Here is a 20,569-nt window from a genome sequence, read left to right as displayed (position 1 = left end):
TTACACTAACCCCCCCCTCCCCAAACAATCTCTCTCTTTTAAAAAACCTATTTATATATGTTAAAAACCCTTAACAGTATATTTACTGATAAATCTATGATATTTAATTCCACTTTCAGCCAGTACGTGTATGCACAAGTCAGGACCTGGACAACCCTAAGTGGAAAGTAACATTCAGTCAACAAAGGTTTCCAGACATTGAGCATTTCCACAAGAGCAAGTCCAACCATCTAACTCTGACATTCATTTCATTACCATCACTGAGTCCAACATAATTAATAGCCTAAAAGTCACAATTGACGAGAAACTCCACCACACCAGACATGTAAATATCATGGCTACAAGAGCTAGCCTGAGTCTGGGTATCCTTTCACCACCAGACACCTTTCACTACCTAGAAGGCACAAGTTGGGAGAGTGATTTAATACAGTTCACTTGCATGAATGAGTACAATTCCAGTAAGTCTCGAGGAGCTCAAATCCTGATCCCACCCCCCCCCCCCACCTGCCAACCAAAACATTAATTCACTCTGCCACATTACATAGTGATTGCAATGTACCAAATTTGCTCACCTCCCAAAGCTCTGACACCAGAAAGGGTAGAGCAATGCTGCTGCAGGGAACAGAGCTGTCTTGCAGTTCCAGCGACCCAACAAGATGTTTCTGTGTTCTTCCTGGGATCCTGTTGGTAAATAGGCTTCTATAAATTATCCCTCTGGTGTATGGCATTTGGGAAAATCATGGGAAAGTTAATGGGCAATTGAAAGCAGAATTCATCTTGATGGAATGCCTTTCAATGTGACCTTCTTTGTATGGGTCATTAAGTACAAAGATTGGGACCCGATAACCTAGTTTACAAGGTGTTGGTGAGATCACCAAGTATCCCCTTGCAGAAGGGGCCTAGAAGATCCTGAAGTCTGGGAATGAGTTTGCTAGGAATGAAATGGATGGTTATCCAACAGATTGGATATGAAATTGCTCCGAAGAAAGGAATTTCCATTTCCTTGCTCCTGGAGTGTCATCGACCAGACAGGTAGAAAGTCATTACCCCATGTCAGTCAAGGTTAGCCCTCCTACAAATGAGGGCACACATTACAATTGGCTCTCTTGAACATCTTGCCTCATTTGGAATACCTGAGTCAGCCCCTCCAGATGTAAAATCCACCATGTCAAGCAATTCCTTTTCTTTTTCCCCTGGGAACAAACCCTAGCTCCCTCCAAGTTGCAATCTGTGGATGACACTGGAGAGTCATTTGTAAGGTATGTTCCTGTACAGGTGGAGGTTGGGGGGGGGGGTTTATCATGGTATATTCCCAGAAAGGGCTATTGTGTCTTTTCCATTGTTGTAGTGTAATTATATTCTGTAGTTAATCGAGATATAGTGCCTGCTAGTTAGCAAGGGGTGATGGGTATTGTTTGTTTTATCCTGCGTTTAGCCATGGGAACCATGATGAGCAATGATCTGCGCCTTTGACCGTAGGACCGCAATTAGTAGCGATCAGTGCATTGAACCATGATTTGTAGCAATCTGTTGGGTGTAGCGAGTACTGTATTTGTATGTAGTTGCTTTGTATCTGCGTGAGAGGGTTCGCTGTTGCGAATTCCCCCACATGTAAAGACCACTGTTTCCTATTAACACATGCCTTGAACTTGTTACTTCTTGAACCCTCTGTACTTGTTCTTGCCATTACAAGACTATAGTATTGAAGGTGGAGTTCAAAACGTGGGAGAGTGGAGGTACAGTGCTACTCCACAGATTTCAACCGCCCAGTTGAAATGCCAGTGGCTCCATACAGGTTTTAAATGCCCTGTTAAAGGAGCCAGTGGTTTTGTATATAAAATCCCACAACTGTGTGGTCTTCGCCTGTGCTTGACAGCGGCCACAAAGGATTGCAGGCTCTGGGAGCAGCAGATGGAAGAGGCAGCAGAAACGAGGAGAACAAATCCCCCTCCAATGTTGAGAAGGAGAAGCAGACGAGATGATCCTACAGGTCAGTGACCACGGCGGTGGACCAGTAAGTTGACTCTACAGCTGAGCGATCCAACACAGCCTGCGGGCAACTTGCGGTCATGGGATCTGTATGGACTACGGGAAACTGGCTCATTGGAACCAGGTAATGAAGCTGGGATTCGAGAGGGTGGTGAAGCAAGAAGAGCTCCTGAAGGGCATCGGGCGCTGAACATTTCCTGATCGTATCAGACTTTTGGAGCTCGGGTTCCGAATTGTTTGAACTGCAAGCTGCAGCTGCAGAACTTCTGGAGGACATTCAGTGTCTCTGAAGGGGCTGTTTTTTCTTGCTCCTTTTGTTAGGGTCACCAGGCATTGATCACGTTGACTATTTGTTTGCCTTGCGGCAGACAAAAGTTAAAGTATATCATGTATGTTACATTTTTAATGTATGATTTTTGTGACAAAATAAAAGAAACCTTGAAGTTTGTCATTCAACTATACCGGTACATCCTGATGAAACACCATTCTCCACTTCACTGTGCAGAACAATGTAAAATACATGTACAGATGTTCTTTCTTCTTTGGCTTGGCTTCATGGACGAAGATTTATGGAGGGGTAATGTCCACGTCAGCTGCAGGCTCGTTTGTGGCTGACAAGTCCGATGCGGGACAGGCAGACACGGTTGCAGCGGTTGCAAGGGAAAATAACCATTGGTTGGGGTTGGGTGTTGTGTTTTTCCTCCTTTGTCTTTTGACAGTGAGGTAGGCTCTGCAGTCTTCTTCAAAGGAGGTTGCTGCCCGCCGAACTGTGAGGCGCCAAGATGCACGGTTTGAGGCGATATCAGCCCACTGGCGGTGGTCAATGTGGCAGGCACCAAGAGCTTTCTTTAGGCAGTCCTTGTACCTCTTTGGTGCACCTCTGACTCAGTAGCCAGTGGAGAGCTCGCCATATAACACGATCTTGGGAAGGCGATGGTCCTCCATTCTGGAGACGTGACCTACCCAGCGCAGTTTGATCTTCAGCAGTGTGGATTCGATGCTGTCGGCCTCTGTCATCTCGAGTACTTCGATGTTGGCGATGAAGTCGCTCCAATGAATGTTGAGGATGGAGCGGAGACAACGCTGGTGGAAGCGTTCTAGGAGCCGTAGGTGATGCCGGTAAAGGACCCATGATTCGGAGCCGAACAGGAGTGTGGGTATGACAACGGCTCTGTATACGCTAATCTTTGTGAGGTTTTTCAGTTGGTTGTTTTTCCAGACTCTTTTGTGTAGTCTTCCAAATGCACTATTTGCCTTGGCGAGTCTGTTGTCTATCTCGTTGTCGATCCTTGCATCCGATGAAATGGTGCAACCGAGATAGGTAAACTAGTTGACCGTTCTGAGTTTTGTGTGCCCGATGGAGATGTGGGGAGGCTGGTAGTCATGGTGGGGAGCTGGCTGATGGAGGACCTCAGTTTTCTTCAGGCTGACTTTCAGGCCAAACATTTTGGCAGTTTCCACAAAACGGGACGTCAAGCGCTGAAGAGCTGGCTCTGAATGGGCAACTAAAGCGGCATCGTCTGCAAAGAGTAGTTCACGGACAAGTTGCTCTTGTGTCTTGGTGTGAGCTTGCAAGCGCCTCAGATTGAAGAGACTGCCATCCATGCAGTACCGGATGTAAACAGCATCTTCATTGTTGAGGTCTTTCATGGCTTGTTTCAGCATCATGCTGAAGAAGATTGAAAAGAGGGTTGGTGCGAGAACGCAGCCTTGCTTCACGCCATTGTTAATAGAGAAGGGTTCAGAGAGCTCATTGCTGTATCTGACCCGACCTTGTTGGTTTTCGTGCAGTTGGATAACCATGTTGAGGAACTTTGGGGGGCATCCGAGGCGCTCTAGTATTTGCCAAAGCCCTTTCCTACTCATGGTGTCGAAGGATTTGGTGAGGTCAACAAAGGTGATGATCAGAACATTTCCAATCTCTTTTCAGTGCCAACCGCTCAGTCCAAGAATCCGCCATGCTCCAGCTCCCTCAACAGCCCTTAAAGCTAGAGCTGGATGAGGTCCTCACCCGGGAAGAGACATATAAGGCAATTGAACAACTGAAAAGTGGCAAAGCAGCAGGTATGGATGGAATCCCCCCCCCAGAGGTCTGGAAGGCTGGCGGCAAAACTCTGCATGCCAAACTGCATGACTTTTTCAAGCTCTGCTGGGACCAAGGAAAGCTGCCTCAGGACCTTCGTGATGCCATCATCATCACCCTGTACAAAAACAAAGGCGAGAAATCAGACTGCTCAAACTACAGGGGAATCACGCTGCTCTCCATTGCAAGCAAAATCTTCGCAAGGATTCTCCTAAATAGAATAATACCTAGTGTCGCCGAAAATGTTCTCCCAGAATCACAGTGCGGCTTTCACGCAAACAGAGGAACTACTGACATGGTCTTTGCCCTCAGATGTACAGATGTAATGCACAGACAAACTGTATATATCTATCTATCTATATATCTATATATATATATATATATATATATAGATATATACTTCTATTATAAATGTACAAATATTTAAATATTCTTAATAAATAATAGTCACGGAGAGTTGTTTTGACAATCAGTCAGCTGTCTAACTGCCTGTGGGAGAAGCTGTTCCTCAGCCTGTTGGATTGGCTGTGATACTTCTGTATCTTTTTTCTGAAAGGGAGGAGCTTGAAAATGCATGCAGGGTGATTGGTGTCCTCTCTGATTTTGTGTGCCCTCTTTAACCCTTGGACTTTATGTCCTTGTTTTCAGGGACTACCAGCAAGCGTATATACACCTTGCCCCTGTTTTCTGGTACTGGTTTCATACCCAACCACCAGCTGGTTAATCCTAGTTTTCATGCTGTAGTTAACCCATGGAGCCAGTCCAGAGCATATATTCAGGTGCCTAACCTTTTATCCGACGTTGTCGGGACCAGTCACCTGCTGTTGTTCAGAATCTTCCGAATTTTGGAATCATTTTAAGATGGCAATCCCTTTTAAGCAAATGTGATGTTTAAAAATCACACAAAACTGGGGCTCAGGGTGTTAAATTAATAAATAAACACTATAAAAGACCTTAATATCACGAGCGTTTTTTAAATTTTAAAATAAAACTGGCTTAGACCCCTCCCCCACCTCTTGTCCCTGCCTTTTCTTACCTTTGGTGAAAAGGTGACTCTTGACCCTGCACACCCAGTGGGAAGGAAGCGGGCAGTGGTTGGCTTATGCAGGAGCAATGGTTGAATTCCTTACCCATAATCCCCTTCACAGCTGGAACCGGCAGAAGCATTATGGGTAAGGAAGACAGCCATTGCTCTTGCATTGAGCTGTCGCCAGCTGCCGTCACAAGTGAACTCCAGGCTTAGCAGCACTTCACCCCTGTTGCCACATTAGGTGGGGGGGGCAACAGATGGGATGGCCAGGGGGATGATGGACAGGAGGGGACAGCGGAACAGGTGCAATCAACAGATGAGTTGTGATGGGGGCGGGGTGTTAAGCAAAAGGCAGTCAGGTATTTTCACTACCCAAAAAAGTGCTGGTTTTTGGAGGTTGCCAGTGTTTGGAATCCTAGATAAAAGGTTAGGCATCTGTATTATGGAAGGTTAAAATGACCGGAGTCCAAAGGGTTAATCAGCGATCCTGGTCAATCACATTGATAATGGGGGGATCCTCTGCCACGTTTATGGTCTTGTGGATTGACCTCCGATCTAATGCTCTTCAGCAACTGTTCCACATGGTGGTACAGCCGGCCACAACAGTCTCAGTAGATCTCCTATAGAAAGCCTTACCTGCCTCAGCCAAAGAAGTGCAGTTGTGTGGAACCTTCCTGATAAATGAGGAGATGTTGAATGCCCAAGTTGGGTTGCTTCTTAAAGTGGGCTCCGCTCCGAGGAACTTGGTGCTTTCCACTGGCGAGCAATTAATGTGTCGTGGAGGTCCTACTGAAGTCCACAATCCTCTCTTTTGCTTTGTCCGCATTGAGACTCGGGTTGTTATTTTTACACCATTTCATAAGATTTTCTGCCTCTTCTGCATTTCGATTCATCATTGCTATGTCATCTGCAAACTTGATGACTCTGTTGCAGACATGGGTCAGTAGCATGAACAGGAGCAGACTGAGCACACAACCCTGAGGTCTGCCAGTACTCTGGTCACCCAGACAGACTGGTCTTTCCATGAGGAAGTTCAGATTTCAGTTGGAGATGGGTGTTGAGTCCCAACAAGGACAACTGGGGAGAGGTCATATTAAATGCCGAGCTGAAGTCAATGAACAGCAGCCTGGCGTATAAGGTGTTGTGCTTCACGTGAGTTGGGACAGAGTGGAGGGACAAGGCTACAAGCATCACTAGTCTAATTTGGGTGTCCTTGGCATCCAGGTATTCAAGGCTGAAAGGAAAACAAGGGAGATGGTGTCAGCTGTGGATTTGTTTGGCTGGTAGGATTGAGTTAACGTGCGTCATGACCAGTTTCCCAAAGCACTTCATGATAATGGATGTCAAAGCCACTGATTGGTAGTCATTTTGGCACTTTATCGTACTTTTTTTCTCTGCCGAATACTAAGGCAATGCTGATTAGGTGCTAATTGTCAGAAGAAAAAACTTTTTGTCTTCTAAGGTGTTGGTAAAGATGCCATTCAACTTTTTAAAGAGGAGGAGAATTATTTTCTTTTGAGCATCAGCTTTATGTGTTTAACCCAAAAAAATCAATGGCTCAATTTCACTTCAGATATTTGTGCACGATCTAAGATGAGACTTCAGTACCATACTGCTTAGTATTCCATCAATATTTTCTCTTCAGTCAGCACATAAATAAATTAGTTGTTAATTTTTTTTGCAGTTTAAAAAATTAATAAAATTGCTGTTAAGGGATTTTTTGGATGTCCTCAAATATTTATTTAAAGTTCATCTGAAAGAGAATGACTAAAAATGTGGGATTCCTTCATGAAATTAAGCTCTAACAGTAGTTGGCAGAAGTACAGCTTTTCAAAGCTTTGTGAACGTTTTTACAACTTAAATGAATTGGAAGGCCACTTCATCCAAAACCTATTTTGAGAAAGCAACAGAAATAAGAGTGTATCGATGGGAATATTACACAAATCCAAATCCTCATTAATGAATGTAAATGGGAAGATGCTCGTGTGGACATATTAAACCACAGAAATCATATAATAATTTCATATCTATTGAAATTGTGGAATAAATACCTTTTTAAAATGAGGTACAGTAAAACCCCGGTATGCAGCACCTATAGGGATTGGCAGATGGTAGTATTTTCTAATTGCTTAAAACTGACTCTGCAAACTTACTTCAACTTACTAACTCACCTTCATTAAGAATAAACAGTTTAAAGGTCAAAAATACTATATACACTGAGAAAAGCTTCGTGGCATGAATATATAAACCTTAAAGGATTTTACTTTATTTTCAGCCATATTCAAAAAAAAATTAACCATCACTGCATCTGCATGTTCCTCTCCTCCACGGAGCAGTCCAAAAGGTGAAAAATAACATTATAAATAATTAACCCCCTTCTCCCAAGTTTAAAGATAAAACCTCCAACTGGGGCCACTTTTTCTAAACATAGATAACGAGACACTTTTAAGACATTTGCCTCAACGGTGACTGGCATCAAGCAGCTCTTCATCCTGGGCAACGCCTTTGCTGTTTCACACAATTTTATTCAAACAGCTGCTACAAGCAAAGCATGGCCAAGGCACTCCACTGGCTGAATAGTTGCTGCCATCTTGTTCAAAGGGTTATGTGTTACTTCAGAGAATGTTTACTTTTACAGTTTTTAACGTGTATTTTTGTCCTATTATTTATTTTAATTTTTAAATGTATTTTTCTCTTTTTTTAACCTGTTTCTTGAGGCTGCCGGTTGCTTGAATTCCAGATACCAGGGGTTTTGCTGTAATTTGCTTTTGGGAAATGATCAGAAGCCTTGGATAAATTGAGACGTCCAAACTTAAAAATATTTTACCATGGCTAATCTCCAAAGAAAATTACAAATTAGGGAAGCCGTTCAGATCATCTTAATTCATCCATCCAATAAAATCTAGTGGTTCTCAGCTAATTTTTGAGTGATTTTGGAACTTCTGACTGTAACACTGGGAAAAAACTTTAACCCACCTTTGTCTTTGACTCACTTAAACATCAGTCTTTGCACCACTAGTTTATTGATTTTTCAGGTGCAAACTGAATCATGCTTTGCAGACCCTTTTATTTCTACAAAAATAGGACCAATGAGTATAGGTTCACAAAGGTCAAATTGATTGCAACTCATTATAGCAGATTTCCTATGGCTTGATAATAAATCCCACACACCAGGAGCACATGGAGATTGCCTGACAGCGTGACAATGCAAGGCACCTGAATTAACAGCAGAGGTACAGGAGTGTTGCTGAAGGCAAGGAATTACTGAGTAATCGTATGAAAAATAAAATCACAGTTCTGTGTTTTCTGATGCCACGCATCTAATTTTCTTGCAATGTCCAGCAGATTAATCTTTTGTGTTCCCAGTCACTGTTAAACAATTCTTGTCAAATGTTTTTCTTCACTATATGATCTGTGTGTAAGGATGGGATAAGTTTGACATCAAGTATTTAGAGACTTTATCACCAGGGTAATGTTGTGTACAAGGCTTTGCCTATGTAACAGTTCCTTTGTTCATTCATTTTGTTCTGTTTGTCCTTTTGTTATTTTAAAAATAGATAACATTTTTTTCTTTCATTTCTTCTCACAAGGGCTCATGCTTCTCCTTGCCCTCTATCGCCCTCAAGGGAAGGATGGACTGAACTTCAGGTGCCACCTGGGCTATCGATGCCTCTCCAAGTTCAGTCCGCGGGAGATGTGCTTGCTGTGGGGTGAGATAAACGACTTGTGCTCTTAATTAATGCTTTCACTTGTACAATCCAATTCTGTAACCAGAGATAGTTTATGGAATCCAGTACAGAATGAAGAGGACATTACTGCCATGAGGTGGCAGGATGGTCTGGAGGGATCGACCAGTGAGGCTGTTTGGGTGGAATTGAGGGGTGGAGGAGGCAAGAGGGTGCTAATAGGGGTGTATTACAGACCACCAAATGGGCCAAGAAAATTAGAGGAACAAATTTGTAGGGAGATAACGTATATGTGTGAAAATCATAAGGTAGTGATCATGGGAAATTTTAACTTCCCACACATTGATTGGGATACCCATACGGTTAGAGGGCTGGATAGGCTGGAGTTCGTTAAATGTGTTCAGGATTGTTTTCTAAATCAGTTAGTAGAAGAACCGACTCGGGATGGTGTAATACTGGATCTCCTGTTAGGGAACAAGCTAGGTCAGGTAGCGGACATTAATGTTGGAGAACCAATTGGGTCTAGTGATCATAATTCTGTTAGTTTTAGGGAAGAGCAAGGAGAGGCCTAAAGTTGAGGTTCTGGATTGGAAAAGAGCAAATTTCGAAGGAATAAGAAGGGATTTGGGGAGTATTGAGTGGAACAGGATATTTTCAGGTAAGGATGTTAATGAAAAATGGAGGATATTCAAAAAAGAAATTTTGAGGGTACAGAGTAGTTATGTCCCAGTGTGGATCAAAGGAAAGGCTGGAAGTCATAGGGAGGCTTGGTTTTCGAGGAATATTGGAAATTTGGTTAGGAGAAAAATGGAGGTGTACAAGAGGTATAAAGAGCAGGGAGCTGAGAAGTTGAAGGAGGAGTACAAGGAGCGTAGAAGGAATCTTAAGAAAGAAATTAGAAAGGCCAAAAAAAGGCATGAAGAGGCTTTGGCTGACAGAGTAAAAATAAATCCAAAGGGTTTCTATAAGTACATTAAAAGTAAAAGATTAGTGAGATAAAATTGGACCCCTTGTAGATAGCGAGGGTAGGCTGAGTGAGAAGTCTGAGGAAATGGGGGGAATTTTGAATGATTTCTTTGCCTCGGTATTGACTAGGGAAAAAAATGTTGAACCAGTTGAAGTAAAGAAAAATAGTGGGGAGGTCATGAAGCATATAAGGATAACCGAGGAGGTAGTGATGGCTGTGTTAAAAAAGATAAAGGTGGACCGGACAAAATATTCCCTAGGACACTCAGGGAGGCTAGTGGACAGTTAGTGGGGTCATTAACAGAGATATTTAGGATGTCACTGGCCACGGGGGTGGTACCAAAGGATTGGAGGGTGGCACATGTGGTTCCTCTGTTTAAGAAAGGGTCCAAATGCAAACCTGGGAATTATAGGCCTGTAAGTCTGACGTCAGTGGTGGGCAAGTTGATGGAAAGTGTTCTGAGGGATGCTATTTACAAATTTTTGGAGGTACAGGGATTGATAGGGAGTAATCAGCATGGTTTTGTCAGGGGTAGATCATGCTTGACAAACCTGATTGAGTTCTTTGAGGGGGTTACAAAAAAGGTTGATGAAGGGAAAGCTGTGGATGTTGTCTATTTGGACTTTAGTAAAGCTTTTGACGAAGTTCCCCACAGGAGGTTAGGAAAAAAGGTGGAGGCATTAGGTATAAATAAGGAGGTAGTGAAATGGATTCAGCAGTGGTTGGATGGGAGGTGTCAGAGAGTAGTGGTAGAAAATTGTTTGTCCAATTGGAGGCCGGTGACTAGTGGAGTTCCTCAGGGTTCGGTCCTGGGTCCACTTTTATTTGTTATATATATTAACGATCTGGATGTAGGGGTGGAGAATTGGATAAGCAAGTTTGCGGATGACACAAAAATTGGTGGTGTTGTGGACAGTGAGGTGATTACCGTAGATTAAAAGGTGATTTAGGAAGGCTGGAGGTGTGGGCTGAGAAATGGCTGATGGAATTTAATACAGATAAATGTGAGGTGCTACATTTTGGAAAGGCAAATTTAAATAGGTCATATACATTGAATGGTAGACAATTGAGAAGTGCAGAGCAACAAAGGGATTTATGGTAAATAGTACCCTCAAGGCTGATACTCAGGTAGATGGTGTGGTGAAGAAGGCATTTGGAATGTTGGCCTTCATAAATCGGAGTATTGAATTCAAGAGTAGGAAGGTTATGATGAAATTGTACAAGGCATTGGTGAGGCCAAATTTGGAGTACTGTGTACAGTTTTGGTCACCAAATTATAGGAAAGATATAAACAAAATCGAGAGAGTGCAGAGAAGGTTCACGAGAATGTTGACAGGATTTCAGGGTCTGAGTTACAGAGAAAGGTGGTGCAGACTGGGGCTTTTTTCTCTGGAGCGTAGAAGATTGAGAGGGGCCTTGATAGAGGTGTTTAAGATTTTAAAAGGGGCAGACAGAGTAAATGTGGATAGGCTTTTTCAATTAAGAAAGGGGGAGATTCAAACTAGAGGACAAGGTTTAAGATTGAAGGGGGAAAATTATAAGGGGAACATGAGGGGAAATTTCTTTACGCAGAGGGTGGTGGGGATGTGGAATGAGCTTCCGGCAGATGTGGTCGAGGCGGGATCATTGGTTACATTTAAGGAAAGACTGGATGGTTACATGGATAGGAGGGGACTAGAGGGGTATGGACCGGGTGCTGGTCAGTGGGACTAGGAGGGTGGGGATTTGCTACGGCATGGACTAGTAGGGCCGAACTGGCTTGTTCTGTGCTGTAAGTGGTTATATGGTTATATGAAATCTTTTTTGGCAATTATTTCTGGAAAGTTGTATAAATATTAATTGCCCATGTATTTACTTGAAAAGTTGGTTCTTATGTTGATCTTGGAGATTCCAAGTATTCCAAGTTCTGAAGGTTGAAGTGAAGGAGAACATCACTCAAATGTATGTCATTTTGTTAATGGATGTGTATGCTCTTCTGATATTGATTCATTAGCCTATCAATTCAATATAATAATTCTCAATTTCTAAATTCTTCTATACGTAATTCTGCTCTCCTTGCGTGGAGATACCACAGAGCCTCAAATTTGTAAGATATAAACCAACCATTACATTTTTACATAGCCAATTATCATTAATAAATATATATATAATGGTAATATGTCTAAGTAAGGGAAGGAGAAACAAACTTATCAGCAATTGTTTGACATCCAGTACACGAGAACAAGATGTGGTCTGGATCCTCATATTTATTGTCATGGGAAGTTGTTACTTTAAAGCGAATGCTTCCTATTCTCACAACAAACCAATTACTTTAATCATTTCAGTCACAATTAACAGCAATAATTGTAACTTAATGTACTATCATTTTCCAATTCATATTTTTTGCTAATTTTCATAAACTTGCTTAAGACCACAATGAACCTCTATGTTGTTCGTTTTTGAAAATTGTCACCCAAAGTAAGTGGCTCAGCCTCCATTCTTAAGCAATGTAAAAGTATACCTGTGAGTCCATCTAGTCCATGCTAATGTTGATACCGTGCATGAAACTCCTGTCACCCCATTTCACCAAACCTCCACCCCCCAAAAAAAAGCATTCCTTTCTCCTTCCTGTATTTATGCATCTTTTTCAATAGACCTATGTTATTCACCCTAAATACTCCGTAATATTGCATTTAACTTTCTCTTCGGATAAAAATGCCTCCATCTAGGTTATTTTGAAGGAAAACCTTGAATTGACTTTGTAACTTCAGTCAACCATTTTTGTTCTGTATGTTGGCTGGCAGTCAATTGGCTAGTTAATGGAAGGTGTCTCTTTTGACTCTATGTCCTGTTGAGTGAATCCTGCAAAGAGTCCCCATACTAAAACTCTAGTTTTTCTCTTTAAAAAACTTTGGTTCTTATAGAGAGCAGCTAATTGGCATTGAATACCAACTCACTAATATCCTTTGAAAAGAGAATCTGTAACTTTTAACAGGTCAAGGCACAGATGTGATTTCAGTGTGTCATCTCAGCTTACAAAATAATCAACTTAATACAGTAAAATCCTCATTATCCAGAATTCAAGCAACTGTCAAAAATTTGTGGAAAATGAATGTAAAAAATATGAAAGTTTAAACTTGATGCTCCCTAGCAGTCAATTTGCCAATCCATGCAACACAATCTCAAACAACTGGCAAATTCACTTATCCAGCTAATAACAATCCCCATAGAGGCCGGATTCTGGTGGTTTTGCTGTACCTTGACCTCAATGACAGGTTACTGAGGAGGGAGGTACAGTCTCAGGAAATCTGTAAATTTTTTGCAGCAATATTACACCATTTACACTAGGTCGTTGATAAAAAGGGTGGACGTATATGTCAACTAAATTGATTGTATGTAGTGTGCACAGTACAATGAGTGTGGAAGGAAGACACACACACGAGAAGTCCAAGACTGATTATTGCACTGGCAGCTCTGCTTATGTGGGGCCCCTCGTGCTGACGGCAGGGCCTCACGTCATCGGAGCACTGACCTTGGGTTGGCCAGTATTCCCCATCTTCCTGCTGTGCAGAGGTCACCTGGGATGACACCTGGTGTCACCCCCCCCCCCCCCCCCCCCCCCACCAGGTCCACGCAGTCGCCACGTTCATTAGCCATTTTTGCAGTCTGGTTAGTGTCTCTGTGTGCAGAGCACAACACAGAACTGGCAACTGGACCATTGTCCGTAGCATTCAGTGTCCTGCCCCTGCATCGCGGGGGCGGAGTGGAGATGACTCATTACAGTCCAGATATGCCAGTTTCAGGCAGTCGACAGCAAAGGTTTCCTCCTTACTTCCTATGTCGAGGACAAAGGTGGAACCATTGCCTCTAATGACCTTTGTAGGCCCCCTTGTTGTAATGGTGGTCTTTGTGCACCCCTCAAGTCTTTAGGTCCTTCGGGACACTATGCTTGGGCTGGCTGTGCAGTGGGAGTTGCCATTGGACCAAGGATCCCAACTTCCACTGCAGGCTCTCCAGGTTTGTCGTGGGATCTTCTGGGTATTTATCAGGGGCCAGGAACTCCCTGGGGATGATTAAAGGTGCACCATAGACCATCTCCACCGCCGAGGCATTGAAGTCCTCTTTTGGTGTGGTACGGATTCATCCACCCAGTTGGGACCCTTCAGGTGCCTGTGGAATTACAGGCCAATATTAGGCCTAATGGCCTGCGGGTGATGTGCCATGGTATGGTGGAGCTGCATCCCCAGAAAGTTTGCCAGTGCCAACCAGAGTCCAGAGGTGAATTGTGCCCCCCTGTCCTAGGTGAGGTGCTCCGGGACCCTGAATCAGGACCCTATGTGTCAAAAAGTACCCTGGTGCAGGTTTCTGAGGTGGTATCAGCCATCTCGTGGAGTGGCCCTCGGTTAATGCGAGCATCTCGCTCATTAGGGTGGATGGGGCCCTGTCCCCCAATCCATTCATATGCAGCAGTCGGGTGGCATACTCACGCTGGAAAAGCCCAAAAGTGCAGATTAGTCGCTCTTTTTGGGCCATGTATTTGCCCTGTCTAGAGGCTTCCATAGGAAATCTATGACCCTTGCCTCTGTGTCCTGATCGAGAGCACTCATGACATAGAAGTAGAGGGTGTTGTCGGCGGTATTGTGGCAAGACTGGAACTGAGCATTGGGTTTGTTCCAACCATGCGTACAGCTGCGATGCCTAGAATGCCGGAAGCTTGAAGAGAGACAGTGTGGATGGTCGCTGGCTCCGCTTGATCCATCATCTTCGGATCAAGCCAGTCGGACCTGTCGGGGTCACCAATGTAGCGTGTGTGCTACGAGTGTGGAAGGAAGCATACACACGAGGAGTCGAAGTTGAAGACTGGTTTATTACACTGGCAGCTCTGCTTCTATGAGCCCTGGCACTGATGTCAGGGCCCCGTCTCATCCGAGCTCTGACCCCAGGTTTGCCAGCATTCCCACCAGAATTCCCTGTCTTCCCACCACGTGGAGGTTACCTCCACCTCTGCAAAGATGCCGTGTTCGTCGGCCATTTTGCAGGCTGGTTCTGTCTGCACAAGCTGATGTGAGGCCAAATTATAGATCCAAGGGTGGACAGTATATTCATCTCGAGTATACAGGATGTCCCTGAGGTACATACAGAATTACTTTACATAGAAAAATTATATCTACTTCTAACTGCGTACTTACTTGCGAGCTTGTATTTAATAAATCTCACCGGGAGAAGGATTTGGTGCATTGACTACTTTGATTTGAATTAGAAGTACAGTTTTAAAATCTGGAGGTGCATTTAACGGGACAAGAATCCATGCAAATAGAAAAAGACTGAAGGTATAGGTATAAATAAATGGGTACAGCAACAAAATAAGACATTAATTTGAGTGTAACTGGGAAATACATGTTTTGGTAGAATGAACAATCAGGCCATGAACTTTACAGGGCTTTTACAGGACATACGAAGGAAACTATTTTGTACATTTTATGTACATGACAATAAATGGAATCTTGAACTCTATGGGATATGTGTCTAAATTATACAAAGGAGTGATGGAAACAAGGGTCTGCAGATCACAAAAATGCTGGAGAAACTCAGCAGGTCTCGCAGCGTTCATACGAGGTAAAGACATATTAATGACATTTCTGGCCTGAGCCCTTCCTCAAGCATGCCCCTATATTAAGATAAGTGAAAAAGGAAGAGTGGGAGGGAAAGGAGTATAGTCCACCAGACAAAAAATGAATACATCTCTCATGATCTGGCATGGAAGACCTTGTTCTGGGAGCAGATGTGATGGAAATGCAAGAATTGAGAGAATGGAATCCTTACAGCGACAGGGTGTGCAGACGTGTAGTTGAGGAAACAAGGGAGCCAGTTAATAAAAGATATAGAAGCAGAAGTAGACCCATTGGCCCATCGAGTCTGCTCTGCCATTCTAATTGTGAGCTGATCTGTCCTCCCACTCAGCCCCACTCCTTGGCTTTCTCCCCATAACCTTTGATGCCCTGAATAATTAAATACCTGTCAATCTCTGCCTTAAATACACCCAATGACTTCACTTCCACAGCCGTCTGTGGCAACAAATTCCACAGGCTCACAATCCTCTGACTAAAGAGATTTTTCCACATCTTTGTTTTAAATTGATGGTGTTTTATCCCAAAATTATCCCCTCTTGTCCTGGGAGACACCTACACTGTCCAGGCCTTTCAGCATTCAAAATGCCTCTGAGGTTCTCTTTCCACCCCCCTCGGCATCCTTCTGTACTCCAAAAAGTACAATCCAAGAGCTGATAATCATTCCTCCTAAACTAACCTATCATTGTAAATCTGAGCCCTCTCCAATGCCAGTAGGCCTTTTCTCAATTACGATGCCCCAAATTGCACACAGTATTCCAAGCGAGGTCTTGCCAGTGCTTTATAGAATTTCAACATTACATCCCTGTCTTGTGTGCTATCCCTTTAGAAATGAATGCCAACATTGCATTCGCCCTCTTCACCATCGACTCAACCTGGAAATGTAATGCTCCACAGAAAGCCATTTCTTTGGAGGAAGAAGAACAAGCACATTGATGGAGTTTCTTCTAAAGGGAATTGAAAAGAATATTTCCATTTAGCTTGTCATGAATAACAGCTAAGAGCACTGTGAATAGTACAGTTCTCAATATTTAAAAGGATATAAAGTATGGGAAGAGATCCATTTTTTTTAAAAAGACTTCTGAAATTCCCTAGATTATGGATGGTTTCAGCAGTTTTGAAAGCAACAAATCAAATGCACATAAATATTCTGGAGAGAGGAAAAACTGGGAACAAGAGACCAGTTTAGTCTCGCATTAGTTTTGGGGGAAGTGCTGGAGTGCGTTGTGCAGGAAGTGATAACAGACATTATCCATCCTTACATGAAAGGGTAATCATAACCGATTTATTTGTATTTTTTGGGGAAGTGCCTCATAGAATAAAGAGATTACTAAAAAGCCATTATGTCCCACGTAAAAGGTTAGTGCACGAGATAAGGACTCAAGTTTTAGTAGTGACATTTTGGTTAATGGATTGGTTAAAAGAAAACAAAAGAACTTGATAAAGTTTGGAAGATTATTAGGATTGAGCCTGGGTTATATTAATGACAGATGGAGGGACTGCTTATAATATATTCTGACAATGGGTGATGCAGATAAGAGAACACAAAGACTATGATGGGGTTTAAGAAGGTTAAATGAATGGCAAGAAGTTAGCAGCTAAAAATCAGCACTATTTGGATAATCTGAGGCTAATAAATGTTCGTGCTTAGAGTTCTGGGTATCTGCACAAGTATCAGAACTACAAAGCAAGTGGAATGTTGCTTTACTGAAAGGGTGATGAGAGTAAGGAAACCTTGATGAAACTACAGGGCTTTGAGAATGTTTTGTTGATTCTTTTACTGTGATGAACATAACCCATCAACTCTGTGAAGAATGTACTTTTATCTACCTGAATCCTGTTGATCTTTCAGCACATGGAAATGTCGGTGCGGGAATACTGCGGACTGCACATTCCAGGCTGGGGGAGTATGTGTTGAGGGATGCACTGAGGCTTGGTGCAGCCAATGTGAGGGTGTGGTGTGGGAAGGGCAGGGTTTCACAAACTTTTTCTTTCCACTCACATACCACTGAAGTAATTCCTATGCATAAGTGCTCTGTGATTAGCGAGGGATTACTTCGGTGGTATGTGAGTTGAGGGAAAAAAAAGTTGAGAACCACTGCTGTTGACCCAATTGTTGCCATTGTGGCGGCACACATTCTCGTGGCGAACCTGCCCTGCTTGTACTGCCACGTGGCGGGGCAGCCACGAGAAGATGGCGCCGTCAGGAGACCTTCTTGCCTCGTGGCTTTAGCCCTTAGGCACACGGGGACGGAGTTCACACTTCCCTTAAAGGACGCGCACGGGATTTGAATTAAATGGTCGTTGAGAACCTCCAACATGGTGGCTGTGAATCTCTTTCATCGTAACTGCCGCTACACTGTAATATTTTGCTTGAGAAAAGTTTTCATTGACCCACTTTCTTTGAAGTTATGAAACCGTGCACATAACAAGTCAATTAAGTATGATTAAAACAGTGGTTTTCAAACTTTTTCTTTCCACTCACATGCCACCTTCAGTAAACTCTTACTTATCACAGAGCACCTTTGGCATAGGGATTACTGAAGGTGGTATGTGAGTGAAAAGAAAAAGTTTGAGAAACCCTGGTCTAGAGTCCTTCCATTACCAGGCTTTGATGAGCTAAGATGAATAACAGAGGAGGGAGTAACGACAAGATGCCACAGTGGTGGAAATGGTGGTAATGGAAATGAATGTAACAATAAATAGTGATGGAAATTTATGAATAAAAAAACTAAGAGTGGGAAGAGACTTTGAACGGTTTTCCTTTTGTAAATTATTTAATGTGAATAAAGTCTATTTTGGTTTTAAAAAATTAATAAATTTACAAAATTTGTCAATTTTTCCTTGCTGTAAAGGCACACCGAGGCACCACTAGCTTGGCACTCCCACCAATAAGAGAAAGAAGAGAAAGTGAATCCCTTCAGATACATCAAGTGTCCATGGATTCGCTTCTTGTATTGAGCATCCATGGATTCATCTCCTGCACTCTCACATCCTCTGCAACTGGACGTTCTGTTCATTCCGGCAATGAACCTGAACTGCTGCTAACAACCAAGCTACCGTGGGAGTGCTTCTCGACATTGACATCTTCATGATTTACAATCCAATACTTTATTCCCATGATCCAGTCTCCAGCAGCCTGCAAAGTGTTGAGTCCTTCATCCACTGAGCACCTTGCTGGTCAACTGCCACTGTCACCTTCCCTGTAGAGTCTTCTCGCAGGCTTTGCATTCTCAGCAGGGTGTGGGGGGGGGTAGGGAGTTGTTTACCCATGCTGATGCCCTGTGCCAGTCCCCTGATCCCCAGGAATCCACAAACACTGGTTTGCTACCAAGAAGGGGCACAAAAGTCCATGGGTTCGTTAATGTTTTTTAAAAAAAGACTACCAATGCCTTTATCAGCCCATTTAAAACTTGTACGGGGTTGTCGGCGTGGCAACAGGGCTGTAAAACCCTGTGTCTGTGCCATGCTATCCATAGCAGCTAGAACCGTAGAACACTACAGCACAGAAACAGGCCCCTTAAGCCCTTCTAGTCTATGGTAAATTTTTTTTGCCTAGTCCCACTGACCTAAACGTTTTCCCTTTCACTCTTAACCCATGTCCTTTGGTTCGTATCTCACTCAGTGAAAAAAGCCTATCTACGTTTACTCAATCTATCCCCCTTATAATTTTAAATACCTCTATCAAATCTCCCCTCATTCTTCTATGCATCAGGAAATAAAGTCCTAACCTGTTTAACCTTTTCCTGTACCTCAGTTCCTGAAGTCCGGGCAATATCCTAGTAAATCTTCTCTGCATTCTTTCTAATTAATATCTTTTCTGTAGTTCGGTGACCAAAACTACACAATACTCCAAACTTTCCCTCACCAATGTCTTGTACAACTTTACCATAACATCCCAACCCCTATACTCAGTACTTTGATTTATGATGGCCAAAATGCCAAAAGATCTCTTTACAACCCTATCTACCTGTGACACCACTTTCAGGGAATTATGTATTTGTATTTCCAGATCCTTCTATTGTACCCCACTCCTTTCACCATGAATGTCCTTTCTGGTTTGTCCTTGCAAAATGCAACACATTTGTCTGCATTCAATTCCATTTGACACTTTTCAGCCCATTTTTCCAACTGGTCCAGATTCCTCTGCAAGTTTTGAAAACCTCCTTCGCTGTCCACAATGCCTCCAATCTTAGTGTCATTTGCAAACTTTCTGATCCAATTTACCACATTATCATCCAGATTATTGATATACAAGACAACAACAATGCTCCCATCACTGATTCCTGAGGCACACCACAAGTAACAGGTCAACAGTCTGAGGAAACCATCATCCACCACTACTCTCTGGCTTCTTCCGTCCATCCATTGTTGAATCCAGTTCATTACTTCACCATGCATACCTAGTGTCTGAAGCTTCCTGACTAACCTCCCATGTGGGACCTTGTCATTGTCCTTACTGATGTCCATGTAGACAACATCCATAGTCTTTCCTTCGTCAACTTTCCTGGTAACCACCTCGAAAATCTCTAAAAGATTAGTTAAACACGACTTACCACGCACAAAGCCATGTTGACTATCCCTAATCAGTTTCTGGCCATCCAAATGATTGTATATCTGATCTCTTAAAATCCCTTCCAATAATTTACTTACAACTGATGTCAGGGTCATTGGCCTATAATTTCCAGAGTTACTTTCGGAACCTTTTTCTAAACAACAAAATGATGTGAGTTACCTTCCAATCCTCCAGCACCAGACCCATGGCTAAGGATGTTTTAAATATTTCTGCCAGAGCCCCTGCAGTTTCTACACTAGCCTCCCTCAAGGTCCAAGGGAATATCTTGTCAGGCCCTGGGGATGTATCCACCCTTATTTGCTTTAATACAGCAAGTAATTCCTCTTCTATAATCTGTATAGATTTTTTGACCTCGCTGCTTGTTTTCCTTAGTTCCCATGGCTCTGTGCCTGTTCCCTGAGTGAATACTAATAGAGAAAAAAATACATTTACGATCTTCCCATCTCTTTTGGCTCCATACAAAGCTAACCACTCTGATCTTCAAGCAGACTAATTTTGTTCCTTACTATCCTTTTGCTCTTAATATACCTATAGAAACCCTTAAGATTTTCCTTTACATTGTCTGCTAAAGCAATTTCGTGTATTTTTTTTGGCCTTCCTGATTTATTTCTTAAGTTTTTTCTTCCATTTTG

General features: G+C 42.9%; 1 protein-coding gene across 1 annotated transcript in view; it reads left to right on the top strand.

The window, feature by feature from the left end:
* setd2 (SET domain containing 2, histone lysine methyltransferase) overlaps positions 1-20,569 on the top strand; it is a 138,067-nt gene that overhangs the window by 9,867 nt on the left and 107,631 nt on the right. The window contains exon 2 of the mRNA XM_069922090.1: positions 8,693-8,812. Coding sequence (XP_069778191.1) covers positions 8,693-8,812 — 120 coding nt within the window. The remainder of the gene's footprint in view (positions 1-8,692; positions 8,813-20,569) is intronic.

The sequence above is a fragment of the Narcine bancroftii genome, chromosome 2, assembly GCF_036971445.1.
Source record: "Narcine bancroftii isolate sNarBan1 chromosome 2, sNarBan1.hap1, whole genome shotgun sequence".
NCBI lineage: Eukaryota > Metazoa > Chordata > Chondrichthyes > Torpediniformes > Narcinidae > Narcine > Narcine bancroftii.
This window is presented reverse-complemented; position numbering and strand designations above follow the sequence as displayed.